Source organism: Mus pahari, chromosome 11 (genome assembly GCF_900095145.1).
Source record: "Mus pahari chromosome 11, PAHARI_EIJ_v1.1, whole genome shotgun sequence".
NCBI lineage: Eukaryota > Metazoa > Chordata > Mammalia > Rodentia > Muridae > Mus > Mus pahari.
Window position 1 is genome coordinate 30,529,362 of NC_034600.1, and position 20,825 is coordinate 30,550,186.

Genomic DNA, 20,825 nt, shown 5'->3' on the forward strand with positions numbered 1-20,825 from the left:
AAAAAAGGGTAAGTGATGTCATCCCTGGCTCATCATCTCCATCATTGCTAGTTATTATAGGATCACTGACTTTATATAGGACTTGGCCCCAGCACTCGGGAGACAAATGCCAGTGGTTTTTTGTGAGTTTGAGGCTAGCCTGGTCTACAAAGCAAGTTCTAGGACAGCCGGGGCTACACAGAGAAACCCAGTCTCAGAAACAAACAAACAAACAAAAACCAAAACCAAACAAAACCATTACTTGACCATGACCCTGAGTGAACTATTGATAAACTTGAAGGTAGACAGCCTCTGTTCTGAGTCCCCATATGTACTCTCTGCTACCTTGAGGCCTCTGCTCTAGGATCCTCTCCCTGTATGCCCTTGTCCCAGAACCCTGTTCCAGTTCCAAAACTGGGGACCATCTGGGTGACTGGTGTTTCTATCATAGCGGTTATAAAATAACTTGAATATTGCCTCTGGGTGTTTGCTATGCAAAGATGGCCTTTAAAAAAATACTAGACAATCTCAGGAGAAAAGCTATCTGTCATCTTACCATGGGTAAAGTGTGATTTCTTGTCCAACAAGAAACTCTCCTCAACACAGTTTCAATATGGCAAAGGCTCTCTCATTCCTAACTTTCACACAGAGCACATGAGAAACTATCCATGCTGTGCATTTTTGGGGGAGGTGGGGGGGGTGGGTATCAAGGATAATCGAAACTGCCAAGTCTTTCACAGCAAAAACTGAAAACTAAGTTCAGTTCCTTTTAATCTCTGAGTCTAGCTGAGCTGAAGGAAACTGAATGTCTAGAGTAGCTGGGTGCGTCTGGGATTATTCAGTCACTGCCTAAAAATGGTATTTTTTAGATTTATTTATGTTGTTTTATGTGTATGAGTGTTTTGCCTGGATGTGCAGCACAAATATGCCTGGTGCGTATGAAGGGGAGAAAAGGGTGTCAGAATGGTTGTGGACCATCAAGTGGGCTCTGGGAGCAGAACCCTACTCCTCAAGAAGAGCATCCAGTTCTTTTAATTGCTGAGCCATCTCTTCAGCTCCTAAACATTAAACATTAATTAACTAAACATTAGCTTTTTGTTTGTTTGTTTGTTTGTTTTTGTTTTTGTTTTTTTTGGTTTTTCGAGACAGGGTTTCTCTCTGAAGCCCTGGCTGTCCTGGAACTCACTCTGTAGACCAGGCTGGCCTCGAGCTCAGAAATCCGCCTGCCTCTGCCTCTCAAGTGCTGGGATTAAAGGCGTGTGCGCCACCACTGCCTGGCTCCGTTAGCTTTTTAATATGAAATATATAGTCACCTAGTTCAAGGAGAAAGTAAGAAGACTTGAGAAATATGATCCTACTTTCGACCTCTTTCTGTCTTCAGAGAGTTCCTATGAAATGCAGAAAATGACTCAAAAAAATTCTGAGGAAGTCAGGGAGCATGAAGGACAGACAACCAGGAGCCATTATTGCATAGGAAGCTGCGATTTAAGGAGACCAGAGAAGCAAGCCTCCAGCACGGCTGGACAAGTTCCTATCCAGACAGGGAAACTCTAGTCACTCTGGAAAAAACATCAGCATGCTGTACACAACGAGAAAGAAGGACAAAGACAAGAGCTGGAGAGAGTCAGTTAAGGAGGCAGATGAGACAGGTCAGAGATAGGAGACATATCACATCCTTGGGGCTACCCTGTGTTTTCCCATAGTGCAGCTCCAGGCCTGTGGGACAAATATCAGGATGAGAACAGGAGTCAAGGGCAATAGGTATCTTAATACCCAGTCTCCGGTGATGCTCAATCCACACCTCTGCAGTGAACCAGTAGGGTTTTGGCAATGCTGGCAGTAGTAAGGACATGAGGACTAGTCCTTTGAAACTGGGACTGCTTCCAAATGAACTGGGAAGCCGTGTTCATCATAACAGCAGCCACACAGCAAGCCCTATTACAAGGACAGTTTTGTTATCTTTGTTTCCCCAGTGTATAACCAGATGCAGCACACTAGGTTACACTGCACTAAATTTGGTCAGTTCAATACATGCTGTCTTCCTGCAGCTGTGACAAGTGCCTGCCGATGCTTATCAAACAGAGACTGTTACCATGTGTACTGGCTAGTTCTGTGTCAACTTGATACAGCTGGAGTTATCACAGAGAAAGGAGCTTTAGATGGGGAAATGCCTCCATGAGATCCAGCTGTGGGGAATTTTCTCAATTAGTGATCAAGGGGGAGAGGCCCCTTGTAGGTGGGACCATCTCTGGGCTGGTAGTCTTGAATTCTATAAGAGAGCAGGCTGAGCAAGCCAGGGGAAGCAAGTCAGTCAGTAAAGAACATCCCTCCATGGCCTCTGCATCAGCTCCTGCTCCCTGACCTGCTTGAGTTCCAGTCCTGACTTCTTTCAGTGATGAACAGCAATGTGGAAGTGTAAGCTGAATAAACCCTTTCCTCCCCAACTGCTTCTTGGTCATGATGTTTGTGCAGGAATAGAAACCCTGACTAAGACACCATGGTTCTTACACACATGGATGACGGACATGAGTGGGTGTGAGGCTGCTTTGGGATATGGTTGTTTCTCTTGTTCATTACCTTTCCTGATTAAACGCAGACACACTGAAAGAGGAAGGAAGATACCGGAATAAATGGCTTTACTGGAGATATTACAAAACAAATTATAAATTCTAAACCACAGACTTCCAACTACATTTTCTTTTATGATTGAATGACCTCCTTAGCTAAAGAGGAAATACTGTAGACAGTGTGTCTCTGGGCTTTGGGCAAGACATGTAACAGTGTCTTTGAACTGTGTGATAAGCAGAATTACGTGGAATTATAGGCAGTGGTGTTCCTTAGTGTCAACCAGGAGGAAGATCTGCGGTAGGCTGCTCCAAGTTCATTCCTCTGCTGTTGAGTATTGATTGACTAAGATGAAAAATGGAACAGACATGCTTGTCAAAGCTGTGCATAGCTTCAAAACAAGAGGAGTAAGGGAGTGTGGGACGGTAGAGCTAAGGTGTTTAGGAAAGCTTTGGACTTAGGGCATAATGGCAAGGCAACTGTCAACAGGGTGACATTCTAAAGAGATAAATGTAAGGTTCATCAGCCAGCAGATAAGGATGGGCTTGGAAGGCACAGCTTAACAATATCCATGGGAAACCTTGGGGATTTTAGTTGACAATCAAATGGATTTATATGAAGCCAAAGAAGCTTAAACTTTAAGGTCCCTTACTGGCTTGGTCCACTACTGAAGTACCATACTTAAAAGGTTTATTAATAATGGGCTTTCTTTTTCTCCATATTATGTTAATTTGCAGACTGCCTCAAGGTCCGTATTTCTTCTCCACTAACACCTAATCATGCTTTGAGAAAATTAGACTTATTTATTAACTGGACTGTGAGAACTGCTCAAGTTGCTGACTCTGGTGACACTAATCTGGTCTGGCGATTTCTGGAAAACGGGGTCTAGGTTAGGACAGGTCTAACAAGTTGTATTTATTTGTTTATATTTACTTCCCCCACCTCTTTCTCTTTCTCTCTCTCTCTCTCTCTCTCTCTCTCTCTCTCTCTCTCTCTCTCTGCTGTGTGTGTGTGTGTGTGTGTGCATGTGTGTTGATGCTGGTTGTTAAACTCAAGGTCTTGGGAATGCCAGGCCAGTATTTGACTATTGAGCTATATCATCTCCCACCCAAATTGTGACATTTTAGAGAAACCCGATTAAACAAACAAAACTCCAAAAACAAGTCCTGCTTGCTGGACCCTTCTCTTTGACTTTAACCTCTAGAGTTTTTCTTAATGCTTTCTCTCTAGAGTAAAGCGCCTGTCTTCTAGGCTCTAAATAACCATACTATGCAAATGGATTACAACAAAGGGGTGTCTCTCACTAGCTCAAATTCTCTTAGCTCTGGGTTCGAATATCCACCTGTTCGATAATCCCAAGGTGTCGAAGAGTGGCAAGTTCTGAAAGCTTGGATATCCCCCATACGTACTGTGACAGGGAACACACAGGGCCTTTTGCATTTTCTAGGTAGCTCAGAAGATACTTACTCTAGGGGATGTGGGGGGATGATGCTGTAGGTGAACTCGAGGTTAAAGCCCCCCCTTTTTTGTCTTTTTTGAGACAGGCTTTCTCTGTATAGCCCTGGCTGTCCTGGAACTCACTTTGTAGACCAGGCTGGCCTCAAACTCGGAAATCCGCCTGCCTCTGCCTCCCGAGTGCTGGGATTAAAGGCGTGTGCCACCACGCCCGGCTTAAAGTCCCTTCTTGAAGATATAATGCAACAGGAAGAAAAGCCTTTTCCATGGAAAGGTTGGAAAATGGTCTCAGAAATGCTTGCTCTTCTAATGTTACGTTTTGTTTCAAGGGTTGGACAGAGGGAGTAAGATTGAACAGCAAATGACCTCAAATGAGTCATTCGGCAAGCCTTCTTGCAAGGCTTACAGGTAACCACATCCATCGGTCTACTCTAGAGATTTTTAAACATTTTTATTAACTGTGCCCACATGTATGTCTGTGTAGTACATGCATCCAGTGCCCTTGGAGGCAAGAAGAAGTTGTTGGGTCCCCTGACACTGGAGTTACAGAAAGTTGTGAGCTGCCATGTTGGTGCTAGGAATCCAACCCGGGTCTCTGGATGAGTAGCTGGTGCTCTTAACCACTGCACCAACCTCTCCAGTCCCTCGTCTAGTAATTCTCAATGCACTTTAGCTGTAGCATCCTTCCTTCAATGCTTAAGTAAAAGATACAGGCTGAGTTCCTCTGGTTTGGCAGGGGATAGGTATGAATTCCACCCTCCCCCACCCTCACCCCCGCCTCGCGCTACCCTGATACCAAGGATCTAGTCTATTAAAGAAAACTGTGGCGAGCCTTTCACGTCCACTGAGCATGGCTTCCTCTGGAGAAGGTGAGGTAGGAGAGGAGACTATGACCGTCCATGGCATCAGTGGTGGCTGCTGGATGTAATAATGTGCAAGCCACTCAGAACTCACGTTTATGACAACAAACCCTGGAGTAGCTATCCCTTCTATAGAACTTGAATTCTTTAGATAAGCCTTTTTTTTTTTCCTTCTTCATAATTAATGGTAAAGTTGGGCACATGCACAGCCCACTGTACAAAATCTCCATTGCCAGGACTTTTAAAAGTCATTTAAGTGGCAACTTCATAAAAACCATTCCTCATTCTCAGAGAGGGGATTACTTGGGGCCCAGATGAACAGCATATGATACCTCCTTGTGAAAAGTCTTGGCGATGATAAAATGCTTTTTCTTACACATTTCCTCTATTTGGCAAAGGAGCTACAGAACTGTACAGGAGTGCAGGAAGGCGCCCATGTGCATGCAAATGAACCAAAGGCTGAGGGCCGAGCTGATCTTATCAGCCATATCACTTGACCACCCAACATGAGATTGGCCACGACAACCCGATCCCCTCCCTGGGACAAGATGCTGACATCTGAAATGCCAGACAAAAGCCCAAGTACCTGTTATAGCTCATGATCAATGAACAGAACTTGAAAAATAACTGGTATTATAGGGACTATTCAAAAGTTTCCCAGCACTCCCACCAGGGGAAATCATAGCTCTTTCCCTGGCATTTCAGGGCAATTGAGCAATGTGGCTGTGATACAGCAGGGCATTTGGCTCTGCCCTGGGGGAGGAGGAAGCCCAGCTCTAGAGAAAGACACAGGCAAAGCTTCCACCTTAAAGTGGGAAGACAGGACAGCTGTGAGTGAGCCCAGAGGCCTCTGAGCAAGGAGCCATTTGCCAGCCAGGGATCTTTCTCACTCTGGTGAGCTGGTGCTATGTGCCTCCAGGTACAGATGACCTCAAACCCTCTGAAAGGAATCGAGGCTCCACACACTGAATAGAAATGTCCCGTTTCACACTTGCATGCTGTCTCTCTGACCTATGTGTGGAGAGAGAAAACTGTTGTGTTATCTCTCCAGGGGGTTCCTGAGGCCTCTAGGTGAAACCAAGTAAAGCCGGACAGTTAGTGAGAGGCCAAGCCATGAGATCTCTCTGTGTAGTGTGGGGCTGAGGGCGACTGAAGGCTGGGAGACACATGGCCCTTCCCAGCACACGACACACCAAGGCTGCCATCTCAGTGAGACAGGTCTAAATGGCTGCAGTAACTCCCGGAAATGCATCCCTCAGTCCACTCCGGACCCCACCCCAGCTTCTCATCCTACTGAAGTCCAAGAGATCTGTGGAGAAACCTCTGAAAAAAAACAGGAAAGCTGAGTCTCTCCTGGAGTTCGGTCGGTTCTAGTGTCCCTAGCACTTCTGTCATCCGTTAACGGCCGTCATTCCAAACACGCTCACAGTGCCCACCGATGTCTCCTCCAGCACAATGGCCGAGGTTCTAATCATCCATCGATTGTAATAGTGATCTAGCCCGGGCCTAAGCAATTTGGGGTCATAGTTTTGCTTATTTCAAAGGGGTCCCTCCTACTACCTTCCCCCCCCCCCCACATCCAAACAGCCCAGACGCGCTGCTCGGAACCCACCTCTTGGTCTGTGAAAATCTCTATGAAGTTCTGGAAGGAGAAGGAGCCAGACTGCAGAATGAGCTCTCCAGTGTTCTCAAAGCACTGTCCGGTGAGCACCAGCAGTTTATGGCGGGCGGCGTCAGTGATCATCAAACGCACCTGAAACACAGTTGCAGGCACAGAGTACGTGAGGGTTCTCGGAGCAAGAGCTGGCCCCCTCCCCGCCCCCAAGTCCCAGGCACTATGACCATGCCTGAAGCTTACTGCCAACCAAACGAGTTCATTCCGAGTGTCTAATTACTTCAGCGGAGAGGTGGGGGGCAGGGAGTGCTGGACAGAGTCCCCTGCCTGTAGGAGTTATTCATAAAATTAATCATTGTGGTTATTAGTGTGTCGGTGAATCCCGTGTATGAGTTTTGCTTCAATCCAAAACAGCAGGGTATTGACTTTTTCTCCCTGAGTCTCCTCCTCTCTTCAAAGTGGTCTTCACAGCTGGCAAGCATTTGTTCCACAGCTGTTAGAAAGAATCTAGCAGCCTGCAGCCTGCAGCCTGAGAGGCCAGGAGAGACTTGTGGCTATGCCAATCCAGGTCCCCCAGCTAGCTTCAGAAAAGACATGTTCCCAAGTAGGCCTCAAGTTCCTACACTCAGAATTCCTTCCTTGCAGTCCTTCCAGAGCAAGCACACCATGACAAATGCAGACTCCAGTGTTTTGCAGCAAGAAGCTTGACACGGGACAGAAGAAAAGGCGACCCCTGAGTGGCGATCCGAGAAACAGAATGGAAAATAACTTACGCCAAAGAAGCTTTGCTGAATTTTCATTGGCTAGGGGCGGGGGGCCAGTTGTCCTCTGTGGGAACACCACCCTCTGAGCCAAGGTTCTGAACCCAGTTCATGAATGTTTAGCACACACTACGTGCCCTGCATCATGTTCTGCACCAGGGAAAATTCAAAACTAAACAGGCCATGACCCCTGCCCATGAACCCCACAGGCCGGCCACTCATGGAAAAGCATGCATACCTAAGCAGTTGTCTCAGGCTCATGTGCTCCACAGACTAGCTTGATACTTCCAACAAAAGCTTTAAAAAAACAAAAAACAAAAGACAAAAAAACTCCTGTTTCACAGTTAGGCTGTGGGTACATGCTAGCCCTCTAGCTTCTGGGTGACATTAAGTGCCCCTGGGTTTTCTGTGACTTCATGCCTAATTGGATTGTCAGAGCTTTTGCACATAGAAGTAGGTCAAAACAGGCCTGATTATGATAGTCCCAAACTGAAAGCAGTGTAAGTGGCAGAAACTAAGAAACAAATTATCAGACGTCTACAAAAGGATGCCACACAATCGTCCAAAGGAGTACGGGACCAACATGCTACGATGTGACTAGATCGTGACGCCACTAAGCTAAGTTAAGCTCCACAAAAGAGGCCCCATGTTGTATGATGCCATCTGTATGAAATGTCTAAGACAGGAAAAATCTGGAGAGAGAAAACGGGTTGTCAGAAGCTAAGGGGCAGTGGAGTAACTGCTAATGGGTTTAGGAAATTTTGGGGAGTGACAGGCATGTTTTGGAGTTAAACTGTTCATTTTTATAATTCTTTAAAAAAACAAACCATCCACAAAACTACACACTTTCAGTGGATAGAGTCTATGGTTTATGAATTATATCCAATTTTGAAAACACGAATAGTCAGAGTTGTTAAAGCACCCAGGATGTTGCCAGGGCCTTTGGCTACCTTAATGTTCAGGAAGCAACTCTATCTCTGAGGAGGTGGGAGAGGAGCTCTATCAACGCTTGGCCTGAGGGAACAGGGATTCTCTTGGCTTTCTCCAAATTCTTATGTCAGGGTGGGTCCTGAAATTCCCAATTACTCTCTCTAGCAGTAAGTATTCTCATGTGATGCTAATGATACAGCAGCGATGGCCAGCATGTACATCTTAGTCACTATGCGCCACACTTCTAAGCCCTGACCACTTCAGAGAACATTAAGTAGGAGCATTAAATTCAGGGTCTATTATGATCTCCATTATGTGGAGGGGCAAACTGAAGCAGTAAGATAACTTAACCTAGGCCAGCAGGTTATAAGTGGCAGACCTTGGATGATGAAACCAGGTAATTTGACCATGTTTCTGATGCTTGTGCTGGCCCGCCTTCCAAAGGTAGTTAGTGCTGGCCTGGATCTCTCTGAACAGGGATGCTAATGGGATGCTCGTCTTCTCTGAGTTCCATCCCTGTATGTGCCAGCCCGGGGCTTGCCGTCTATTTCCTCTGCTACATTCTTGCTCTGCATCCTGGCAACAACATACCCAGTGCATACACCCCCATTCTACACCCCTCTACAAACAAGCTTCCAGCTGGCATTGTCCACTGTGTCCTTATTTGAAGGAGGCTTCTGGTGAGCTGGTGCTGATACTAGATGCAGAGAAGCAGGCTCTGGGCATCGAGGAAGCCTAGGACCCGGGACTTCCCCTTTGTACATCTCTCTCTCCAACTGCCCCACCTATCTAGCACCTTTGATCAGCAAAGTCTCCATCCTTCGAGACTCTAAGACCTCCCAGAACCGAAATACTCACCTCAGTGCTGACTGCTTCATCTGAAGGATTGATCAGAACTACGGTTTCTAAGACGTCACTTCGGTGATGAAGAATCTTTTGTCCTGAAGGCACAAAAAATACACAAAGAAGAGACCTTTAGCTCTTCCGGATGAAAGTGGCTCACCTATGTCTGGGACGGTGGAGAAATTTCCAACTCCGATGTAACCCTGGAAGCTGGGAAACACAGTGGATGCTACTGAGCACGAGGGTGTGCACACAGCATGCTGAACTGGAGCTTGTGTAGCCTGGGGCCCCCAGGCTTTTACACTGGGTCTTTCATGGTCAATGGCTAGGCAGCCTCCTGACCCAATGGCCGGGTTTTCATCAGAGACCAGGGAGGGGTGCCAGGAAAACTCAGTGGAGCTCTTGACATTTCCTTTCTCATGGTAATTGGGGATGTTTCTCCCTAACGTCCTTTCTTCTGGTGAGAACAGTGCGGAGATTAATTAGGAGCCTCATTGTGAAGTGAATGACGGCCAGAAACCCGACTAACAATGAACCCAGCAGCCAGAAAGGCTGTCTGAGGCAGGCTTAAGGTCTGTTGGGGTATTCACTAATTAATTCACTTGCTTGTAGGAAAGTGAAGAAACCGTGGGCAAAAGAGAAGTGGACGGCGACCCTCCCCCAGGACAGGGTGGCCAAACTGCCCCACAAGACAAAACTGAGGGAGAACTAACAAAGTAAGGTGTGGTTTGGGATGAGGGGGCCTGTTTAAGGATGCTCTAGATATCTCCCACTCCTTACAGCACCATCCTGTAGCTGGGCAGCCCCAGGCTTAGGTCAGCAGAGACCTATGGACTGCCTTCTACAAACATTACCCTGCTTTGACAAGGAGATGAAAGCCATCTAGTGTATGTGGCCAGAGTCGCTGATGTATGCTTTACCAGCAAACAAGGGACAGAGAGGGGCGTTCCCTTGGAAAGGTGGGAGGAAGCCACGTGGTCGGGAGGGAAAGCTCGCCTGATGTTTGGAAGTACAATGAAGCTTGGAAGACTGGAAGAAACGAAGGAGCATCTGAGGGAGCTACCAACAGAGAAAAGCAGAAGGAAAATAGATCTAGGGTTCTTCAAAAAGCTAAAACTGAATCCTGTATGAACTGCCGTTTTAATTGGTTGGTGCAAGTTGAAAGTAGGAACTTGAGCAAATATTTTTGTGCTAATGTTAATTACAGCATTATTTTAATAGCCAAAAGATAAAATAACCCAAGTGTCTGGGTTAGATGTGGTCTACCCATAACGGGATACTAGTCAGAAATAGAAAAAAAAAAAAATCAAGCTCTGCTAACGTTACAAAGATGAACTAGAACAAAGGGGGGGGGGAGTTGGACACAAATGGATAAATAAAATAGGATTTCATGCCCATGAAATACCCAGAATAGGTAAATTTAAAATAGCAATTACCAAAGGCTAAAGGAGGGGGAATTGGGGAGCTATTGCTTAATGGGTACTATTCCATGTTTGGGGTAATGAAAACATTTTGAAAATGTAAGTGATGATATATACAACCTTGTAGATGTAATGATCACTCCTGAGTTGTAGATTTTTAAAAAAAATAGTTAAAATGGTCAATTTTTCTTTATACGTATCAATGAGACAGACAAGTAATCCCTGAAGAAAATACTTCACAGGAAAGCCATTAGAAAGGAGGCGGTTTGTGTGTGTGTATGCGCACGTGCGCGTGTGGTGTGTCTGTGTGTGTGTGTGTGTGTGTGTGTGGTATATGTCTCTACACTGTCTCAGGAAAGCCATTAGAAAGGAGGCGGTTTGCATGTGTGTGCGCACGCATGCGCGGGGTGTGTGTGTGTGTGTGTGTGTGTGTGTGTGTGTGGTATATGTCTATACACTGTCTCAGGAAAGCCAATAGAAAGAAGGCGGTCCCGGGCACGACTCAGCTGGAGATTTCCCCTTTGTATTACCAAGGATCACAGAAAATAGAAACAGCTACATAGAGACATTCTAGTCATGTCACTATTATTGATCATCCTTGCTTTTCTTTACAGTAATATTTACCAGTCAATTTTAGGAAGGCAGAGGAGCAGCCCAAACTAAACAATGCCGGTGCCACGCCCTGTTCTGAGACCTATATAGTTTCACTGAATCCCCTGAAGTGCTCTCTCACGAGATACCATGACCATGGCTCACTACTGAAGACGAAGAGTTGACAGAGGACATGGAGTAGCTCAGGACCCCACGACAGGGTCAGGCCAGGCCAGGGTCTGGTCCCAGGCTGCCCAGCTCTAGATCCCTTCTGGATTTAACCACTTCCGATGATGCTAGTTATCAGAACTTGGCTTTGGCAAAACGGCCATCAGATGCTGAAGAAGAGTTAGGGGAAAGACCAACAAGAGATGGGCTTAAAGAAGGAGGATGTCGGCAGAGAATACCGGGGGGTCAGGCGAGGCACAGCACCTATCCACAGCAAAGCAAAATTAAATAGAAACATGAAATGTCCTACTGCAAATGACCAGTCAAGAAGAAGCTCTAAATAAGAACAGTGTCAACTGCTGGAGCAGGCAAAGACCCGAGGCTTAGGAAAAAGATGCCAAACCGTGGAAGACACAGTTCATTTATCACGAATGCTATATTTTGGAATTAATGTAAAATTTGCCTTTTGGCTTTTGGTTGTTTTCCCCTTTGACAACCATACACACTTAAAGCTAAAGCAAACATAATTTAAATAAGCAGATGACACAGTGAAAGATCACACAAATCCATGCTGGATCAAGTGTGACCCTTCCATCTGTGACCTCCTTGGAACAAAGACTTTGAGATCTTCGAAGACAAGAACTCGAGGCAAGACGAAGCTGACATTACCCAATAAAGGAATGGTTGTTTCTTCATCATATCTTCGATGTGAGCCCCCAGAGCACCCGACAGTGTGAGACTGGGTCTGACTACTGTCATTAACTGTGTTCTGTAGGAGTCGCAGAAGCAAACCGAAGCAAGGTTTGCAGAAACATCCCCCTCCCCAAGAGTCCCTAATGGAGTCAGAGCCCTTTCTCGGCTGCTGACTGCACCCTTCAAAAGCAACAACAGCCACCACAACCACGCTCCTGCCTGCACACGCCAGCCCTCCCCAGAGAGGTCTCCAGCTGCTCTCTGCCAAGGGCTTCTTACCGGCCACCAGACACTCTCTTCCTCCTTGGCTCTCTCTGTTGCCAGACAGAACGAACGCCACGTAACAGCTGCTGGTCACCTCCACAATCCCTAAGTCATGTTTCAGAGCAGGAGTTCAGCTAATGATGCCTTGTCCATCTTTGTGAGAACTCGGAGCGAGGACACTGACAATGCATGTGTGCCTAGATGCCTTTTTGTAGTGTTGATTTGAAGGAAGGAAGGGATGGATGTAGAGACAGTCAGAGAGAGCCCCCAGCTCTTGTCTTGGCTGGAATGTTGTCCAGATTCAACCACAAGACCCGTCACCGAAGGTCGGGCCTCTCCAGCATCTGCCAAGATGAGGGCCTCGGCTGAGGGACCGGTCAGTTCCCCACACCCAGCATCCCTGGGTGCCCGCTGGCTCTCTGGCAGCAGGCGGCTGTCTGCTCAGGCAGCTGGGACGCTCACAAAGCTGCATATTTGGGGAATGTTTCACACTGGGAAGAGGGCCAGGCATTCTCAGGGAGAAGCCACCACCCTTGCCTGTAAAGGTCCCCATTCAGTTGCTTCAGGAAAGAAGTTCCCAGCCTCTCTCCTCACCCTCTAGTCTGCCCTCCCTATAGATACCTCATAAAGAAACCAAGGGGCACCCTATGAATGGCCAACCCTCCTCAGCTTTGTGGAGGCTGGACACGGGAGTGATGGAGTTGTGTCAGTCGTTTCCATATGAAAAAAAAAAAAAGTCTTTGAAGTCTTCCTCAAAAAATTCCACATAGCTGTGAGGCTCGACCTGGTGAGGTGGGGGCAACAGAGAAAGCTGCTATGTGACAAAGGGTCTGCTCCACTTCAGAATTAAAAGAGAATGAGGACCCCTTGGAGCAGCAGGGCCCTTCAGACAATGGGGCTTTTGTCTGTGGTCTCCCTCCTACAGCTGTATTTGAAATTCAAACACTCTATACTTTGCAGTTATTCCTGGGATTTTTTTTTTCCCTATCTTTAAAATCTTCTTTAATTGACTCTACTTGTCTTTTGAAGTTGGGTTGTTCTGTTGGTTTATGTTCACAGCACATCTAGGTGATTTCTGAAATCTTTTAAGGTAAAAAAAAAAATGACGTTTTCATGTTTCCAGGATAGTTATAGATCTCCTCAGGGAGTTTAAGATTTTTCCTCTCAGCGTGGGTTTGACACACAACCCTCCTGGATTGCAGAGGTTGACTGTGGCTAAATTCAGGCACTCTCATCACAAAGGATAGCAACACAGAACCTGGGCTGGGATATAGCACAGTTGGTAGGATACTTGTCTGGCATACACCAAGGCCTAGGTTTGATCTCCAGCACTGCTTAAATCGGTTGTGGTGGTCCATGCCTGTAATCTCACCTATTTGGAGGTGAAGACTTGGTCATCACAAGTTCAAGATCATCCAATTCAAAGCCAGGTTGGACTACACAAGACGCTGTCTCAAGAAAAACAAAATCTAGAATCTCTCTCTCTCTCTCTTTTTTTTGGTCTTGTTTTGTTTTGTTTTTCAAGACAGGGTTTCTCTGTGTAGCCCTGGCAGTCCTGGAACTCACTCTGTAGACCAGGCTAGCCTCGAACTCAGAAATCCACCTGCCTCTGCCTACTAAGTGCTAGGATTAAAGGCGTGTACCACCACTGCCCAGCTAGAATCTCTTTTTACATATGGATAAGTCTTCTCTCCCACACGCAAAGCCTATAAGGAGATCGAAGCATCCTTGCTGAGGCCAGAGCAACTCCACAGCATCCTAGGCCCAGATCGAAGCATCAAGGTAGCTGAGCAACCTCCTGATGAACACAGAACTGCTAAAAGCTTCTATGTTGTTCTTATGAGCACAACACCCATTTTGAACTCTCCTTTAATGATTAAAGGCCAGAACTTTATTTAAGCAATTTCAGTGTATTAGATTGTATGACAGAGAGAAGATGAAGCGGGACCTGAATTACACACAGCCAAGATGGCGGTCAGGGGGAATTCCACAGGTCCTTGCTACCCTATCCTCACCCCTTCTCCTGTCAGTTCCCACTGCTGTCATGCCTTTTCCTATTCCCTCCCACCAGCCTTTGCTGGCTGAACACTAGAGTGACTGTTTGATAAGGCACCTGGTCTTGTGAACCAACACTAGAATCTAGACTCCATTGCGAAGATGAAAGAACATCCTAGGGTTGGGTTGGGAAATGCTTGGGCTAAAGACAGCCTGAGACTGCTTAATTAAACATAAGGTCTGATCACTTAATGACTATGAACACCCTGCGTGTTAAAGCAGGAAAGGAGGCAGGGAGAATGCTACGGACAGACCTTCACCCCAACCCCTCCATCACAGTAGGCCTGTGAAGGGGGAAACCCTCTCACCTCAATCCTTTGTGCTCCATAAAACTCCACTGGGGGAAGTTTAGCTAAATGGATAAAAGCAAGAATCAAGAGCTGCGCTTCACAACCATGGAAATCACAACCCTGTGGTCGGTAATTACCTACAGGTCTCCAGGCAGCTTTTAATAACATCTTTTATTTAAAACCATAACCAGGCCTCCTTACTCTAGGAACCCACATAATATGCAGGGCAGATGTGTGGTCAGTGTGAAGAGAAACAGAGCCGGGATGGAGGGAATTAACTCTGGGAGGAGAGCAAGCCCTGCCTTAGCAGAAACTGCAGCCAAGCTTCCTTCACAGGGCAGAGGGGATGCCAACAAGGGAGGAGTCTGTGAAGCACCCAAGGCGATTGGTCCCCTGTGAGCCTCTGCCCCACCTGTGTTTCTAAATGGAAAACGAGAGAGTCTGGGTGAATATAGTTTATCAGGAACAGAGCTTCTGAGAGGCCGCAATTAGCAGATCCCCTCCCCCACCTACCCACCCATTCCTCCCACCCATCCCCCCCCCTCCTGCACTCAAGGTCAGAAATTGGAAGAAGCATCTAGAAGAGAGGATGAAGCAACCTGGGAGCAAATAAAGCCACCTTCATGTTCCCTAGAGCCAAAATCGCCTCAGCATAGAGAGAAGTGACCACAAGGCAGGGAAGACACGAAACCCTTAAAGGCTTTCTGAGAAGCTCGAGAAAACAAAGGCGCTGGGGGACTTGGTATCTCCTGATTGCTAGGATCCCCAAAGACCAGCCTTGGCGTCACACAGAAAACAGAAGGCCAACTGTTTATCAGAAACGATACAGCTTCCCTCTGGGGAGACAAAGCCTTTCACCCTATAGGGAGTCTGATTTCTCCAAGGCCTTTTCTCATCGAGGAGTCACCTTGTTCATCTCTTCTGACTCATCAATGTAACCTTAGGCTTGGGAAAGGAACTTCCAGCCTGGTATCTGAGGCAGAGGGACCACAGGTAAAAGGCAGCCCAAACATAATTCAGTGGAAAGGCAGACTTTATGGGGCATGAGGAATAAGAGACCCTTCCATGTGGGAGGTGCAAATCTCCTTGGATCACAAGCTAACTACAAGGCTGAAAGTCCATCCCAGGAACACAGCGACCAAACCTTCAATGTGGAGAGTGATTTAGGAGAGCGAAGCAGTCCATCTAAAAGGGGGAGGCTGTGTTGAAGTCTCCTCACACTCCTAGGACAGCCTGAGTGCAAACACTCTCTCCTCCCCGTGGACCACAAACCTGAGGTCTAATGTCTTGCCCAACTTCTCATGGCCAAGGTCAGGGATGTGGCAGTATCCCTTTCACTCCTCCGGAGCCACTCACCCAAAATAAAGATGGCCCGACTGTAATGCCAACACTTCCCTTTGTAAGAGGTTCACACACCGCGTGGGCCAGCTGACAGTTAACCAAAATCTGCTGGACAGCGTGATCAACCCTCCATCAGTGTTGTTTCTGCTGAATGGTCAGCCAAGTTCTCCCCCATCCTCCCTGCTGACAGTCCCAGAAATAAGATTTCTTTTCCGTTGAAAATAAGCCTTTGTTTTTGATGTTTCAGCTCTGGGGTGTGTCCTTGACAGCCACATTATTCTTCAAATTCTGACCATTTAGTTTTCAAGAGAATTAAAGCATCAAATCCCATTGTACACGAATCCCCGGCACATTCTGAATAATCTTTTTCAGTGTAAATGAGCTGATCAGTGCTTGGAAGCAACATAAGCCATGTTTCATCTGCTTGGTTTTAGAGTTGCAGAAAATTCTGTGACTTGAGTCTGTATCTCATTTCCCTACACTTCCTTACTGTTAACCATTGTTCTTTTTCTCTGTCATTGGCTGTGGTCTCATATTCCAAGGCTGCTGGGCCTTCCATCCATCCTTCCCTTGGGTGTCCTGCCCTCCTGGACTTCATGTGTTCCCAACCTAGAAACAAGTAACTAAAGACCCAACTCCCAAGGTTCTCTCTGTCCCAAGCTGGTCTAAGTAAATAGAGATCATCCAACCTTTGGCTACAGCAGTCTGGCTTTGCCCCTGCTGGCAGGAGAGTCCTTGTTTTGTGTTCCATATTCCTTCATCCAGAATTTGCAGGGCTAGGATGTGAAGCAGTGGCTTCTGTTCCCTTTGCAGAGTTCTTACTCACTTTCTAAATTGTCTGCCATATTTGTCTCCCTCTTCAGCCCTTCCCTTAGCCTCTTTATTTGCTTTTTAATATCTCTATTCCACCATCTTCCTTCCTACCTTCTTTCCTTCCTTCCTTCCTTCCTTCCTTCCTTCCTTCCTTCCTTCCTTCCTTCCTTCCTTCCTTCCTTCCTTATGTGTAATTATATGTCTGCACATATTTATGCACAGGTATGTAGAGACCAGAAAAGGGCACTGGCTCTCCTGGAACTGAGCTGGAGATGGTTGTGAGCTGCTCGCTTGGGCGCTGGGATCCGGACTCTAGTCCTTCACAAGAAGAGCAATAGCTCTTTCCCCACTGAGCCATCTCTCTAGCTCTGTGGTTTCTGGCCCTCAGGGTTTCGAAATCTTGCTCAAACTAGCCTCTAACTCATGATCCTCCTGTCTCATCCTCTTGAAAACTTAAGATTGTAGGCATTTGCCACCACACCCACACCCTCTTCACTAGGTTTTCAAAGCCTTGAGACAAATTGTCAAGGGTTAGAAGTGAACTGTGGCAGAAGAAAGAAAGAAATATCAACAGAGTAGATTAAATCAGGCTCCCTGGAGGTCACCTGAAGAACAAACACTACCCAGTGTGGGCACTAGCTGAGACTGTGCCTTGTTAGCACCAGGATACTCCAAGCCCTGGCCTAATCATGTGACCCTGGACCTGCATTGCCAGAACAATGGCCCTCAATCCCACAACTCACCTGGCTCAGTTTCCACCCTCACTGGTGTGATGTCATTTTCTGTATAAATTAGGGGATCATCCCCTCCTTGTCATCTTCTCCTCTTCTCTTTCCCCCTTCCCCCCTCTTCTCTTCTCCTTCCTCCTCTTCTTTCTCCTCTCTTCTCTTCTCTTTCTCCTCCTCCTCTCTCTCCTCTGCTCTTCTTTTCTACTCGCTTCACCACCCCCCATCCCTGCTTAATAAACCTCTCTCATGTGGAATCACCTTGGCGTAGTCTGCTGTTTGGTTTATCTGCCCAAAACATAAAATTGGTGCTGAAACCCGGGATGGATTAAGCAGAAAAGCCAGCAGCCACCAGCACCTGGTGTTGCCCAAGGGGCACCCAGTGGACACAGTGGCAGGTACCGAACACAACATCCACGGTAAGATCCCCGCTGCCTTGCAGCCACTTGCACACATGCACATGCACACCAACCCTCTGCACAGTGGCTTGCAACTTTCCCTCCTCCCTCGGAGCCAGAACTCTTGGCGACCCCACCTCCCCCTTGTGTTTAAGCCTTTGCCCCAAGCAGTTGCAAAAGACTGGGGGGCTCACACAAAGGCCTAAGGGGGGGGAGGAACGCGACTTCCCACCATTTCCACCACGTAACCTGCTGCTGTCCCAGAGCATAGAAACTTTAAGTGAGCTACACCATTTCCACAGTGCCTTATAGGCCAGACTTCCACATTCCCATTTTACCGGTTCTTAAAAACCTCTCACACAGACACGGGCATACTATTGGCAGGGTCTGTCAGCGGGGCGGGGCCTCCAGTTCATGGAACAGAACCTGGCCAGTTCTGCTTGAGAACTAGGGGCTACTGACTCAGCTGGCATAGGAGAGATACTGCCCATCTGGATCCTGCTCTCTCTCGCAAGCTGCTCTTTCCGTACAGACCCCCAGCAGGTTGGCTGAAATCCCTGGCCAAGGTAGAGCACTTCCCACAGTAAGTCCAGGACTTACTGGGTAGCCACTAGAGATCCTCGTGACAACTTGGGCACTCTAGCCTGGCTGATTTCCTTTTTGGTTTCTGAGTTGTTCTCTGGGACGCCGTTAGAACATACCAGGAACTTCCAGAGCATGGGCAAACCACGTGTCCTCAGAAAACCTTGAGTCCTTAAGGTTCACGCCTCCTTTGAAGGCATCAAAATTGTTATTCCTTTGCAATAAGGTCTGGATCCAGTTGTTTTAAGGATCCTAATACACACTGCCAGAACAAATCGGTAAATGGGAAGAGGTTACCTATGCAAAATCTTTCATTCATCTCCGTTCCAATCCTGCTATGTGTTCTTCCTGCTCTCCAACTCATCCCTTGTTAGCCATGAACCCTGCACAACTCCCACTGGACAATACTACGACACTGGACCCAGTGAACGAACAACCTCCTTTCCGCCGTAGGCCTACTTCTGCACTGTCTAGAACCTACACTGCTACCTCAGCTTCCTCCACCAAGACCCCCCAGGGCCTATCACTCCCAGCTCTCCCCTTCCTTCTGCACCAACTGCAGGCCCCTCTAAGTGCTCTACTTTGGCACCCACCTTCACACCACCAATTACTCGCTCTAAGGACACGACCAAAATCCCAAGCTCTCCACCCCTAGAAGAACCTGACCCAGTGACAGTCCTTCCCTTAAGGGAGGTTGCAGGGGAAGATGGTCTGGTCAGAGTGCATGTCCCCTTCTCACTGAGTGAACTCTCTCAGATAGAGAAAAGATTGGGCTCATATACTTCTAATCCCTCTGCCTTTATCAAAGAATTTCAGTATATCACTCAGTCGTACAGCTTGACTTTTCATGATATACACATGATACTTACTAACAATTTGCTTCTCGAGGAACGCAAGTGAGTTTGGGAACAAGCGAGAGTGCATGCAGACAAGATTCACCAAACAGATAGAGCAAACCCAATTGGAGCAGAGACAGTACCTGACCTGGATCCTCAATGGAATTATAATTCCACAGGTGGTATTGTAGCATGGACAGGTTTGTTACATGTCTTTTGGTGGGTCTAAGAAAAGCGGCTTTAAAACTGGTAAATTTTGAAAAACTTCAAGAGGTTATCCAAGATAAACAGGAAAATCCATATCAGTTTTTAGAACGCCTTAAAGGTGCTTTATTGCAGTAATGACTCACTTCTTTTCCCAGAGCTATCCTGACATAAAAGCTAAAAATTGGAGAAGGGACCCCTGACTCCACAGGCAGAAGTCCTGGTACTGACCTTCAAAGTGTACCATGGGAGAGATAAGAGGGTTCGCAATATGCTGGAAAAGGCAATATGCTGGGAAAGGCTGTCCGACCAGCCCCAGCTGCCACCCCGAGCTCATGGTCCTCTACCCAAAGACCACTGGGCACCTGTTACAGGTGTGGTCGACAAGGTCACTGAGGCAAAGCCTGCCCTAATCCTCGCAACCCATGCCTTAGGTGCCATCAAGAAGGACATTGGGCTGTTGATTGCCCCCATGTTATGCAAAACAGGGGGGCATCACTCCCAGATAACCCTCCAACAGATCTCCTAGGCTTGGTTATGGCCGACTGACAAAGCCCAGGCTCCTCTGACCCAACCACTGCCATCACGAACAGAGAGCTTAGGGTAGACATCGTGGTCTGTGGGCAGCCCATGTCTTTCCTCTTGGACACTGGAACCACTTACTCGGTCCTAATGAAGTTTTGGGAGCCCACATCTCCCTCTCGTTTTCCTATTGTTGGGGTAGGAGGACAACCTTATTTCCCATATCAGATCCCACCACTTAATTGCCTTTTTAGGGGTGTACCTCTCACCCATTCCTTTTTGGTAGTGTTCACATGCCCTGTCCCCTTATTGGGAGGGGATCTCCTATCTAGGCTGGGAGCCTCTATCTCTTTTGCTCCCCATATTCGCCTGAACTCAAGCTCACCAGCGGTTCCTCTGCTCCTCCTTTTAGCCAGCCAACCTACTAACAATACCATGTCATTCCCTTTACCAGCCTCACAGGTAGACCCCCCGAGTCTGGGACATCCAGAACCCCTCTGTTGCTAAACACCATTTACCTGTTGTCATCCAATTGTTGGACCCTACCAGGTATATTACCCAGGTTCAATACCCTCTCTCTCCAGAGCCTCAGGGGACTCAAGATGATCATCTCTAACCTGTTGAGAAAGAAACTCCTTCACCCTACCTCTTCTCCTTTTAACACCCCTATACTGGCAGTAAAACAAACAAACAAACAAACAAACAAACAAACAAAAAAAAAACCAGTGGTGCCTATCGTTTATTCCAGGATCTCAGACGTATTAACTCTGCAGTGGTGCCTCTTTACCCGGTTGTGGCTAACCCCTACACACATCTTTCTACTATCCCCTCAAGTACTTCCCACTTCTCAGTTCTAGACCTTAAGGATGTGCTTTTCTCTATTCCTCTAGATGTCCAGTCACAAAACATATTTG

The 20,825-nt window shown here is 47.1% G+C and overlaps 1 protein-coding gene across 1 annotated transcript in view; it reads right to left on the reverse strand.

The window, feature by feature from the left end:
- Positions 1–20,825, reverse strand: part of Map1b (microtubule associated protein 1B) — a 100,151-nt gene that overhangs the window by 14,326 nt on the left and 65,000 nt on the right. Inside the window, exons 3-4 of the mRNA XM_021208259.2 lie at positions 9,024–9,106; positions 6,472–6,612 (exon numbers count right to left, since the gene is read on the reverse strand). Of these exons, the coding sequence (XP_021063918.1) occupies positions 6,472–6,612; positions 9,024–9,106 (224 nt within the window). The remainder of the gene's footprint in view (positions 1–6,471; positions 6,613–9,023; positions 9,107–20,825) is intronic.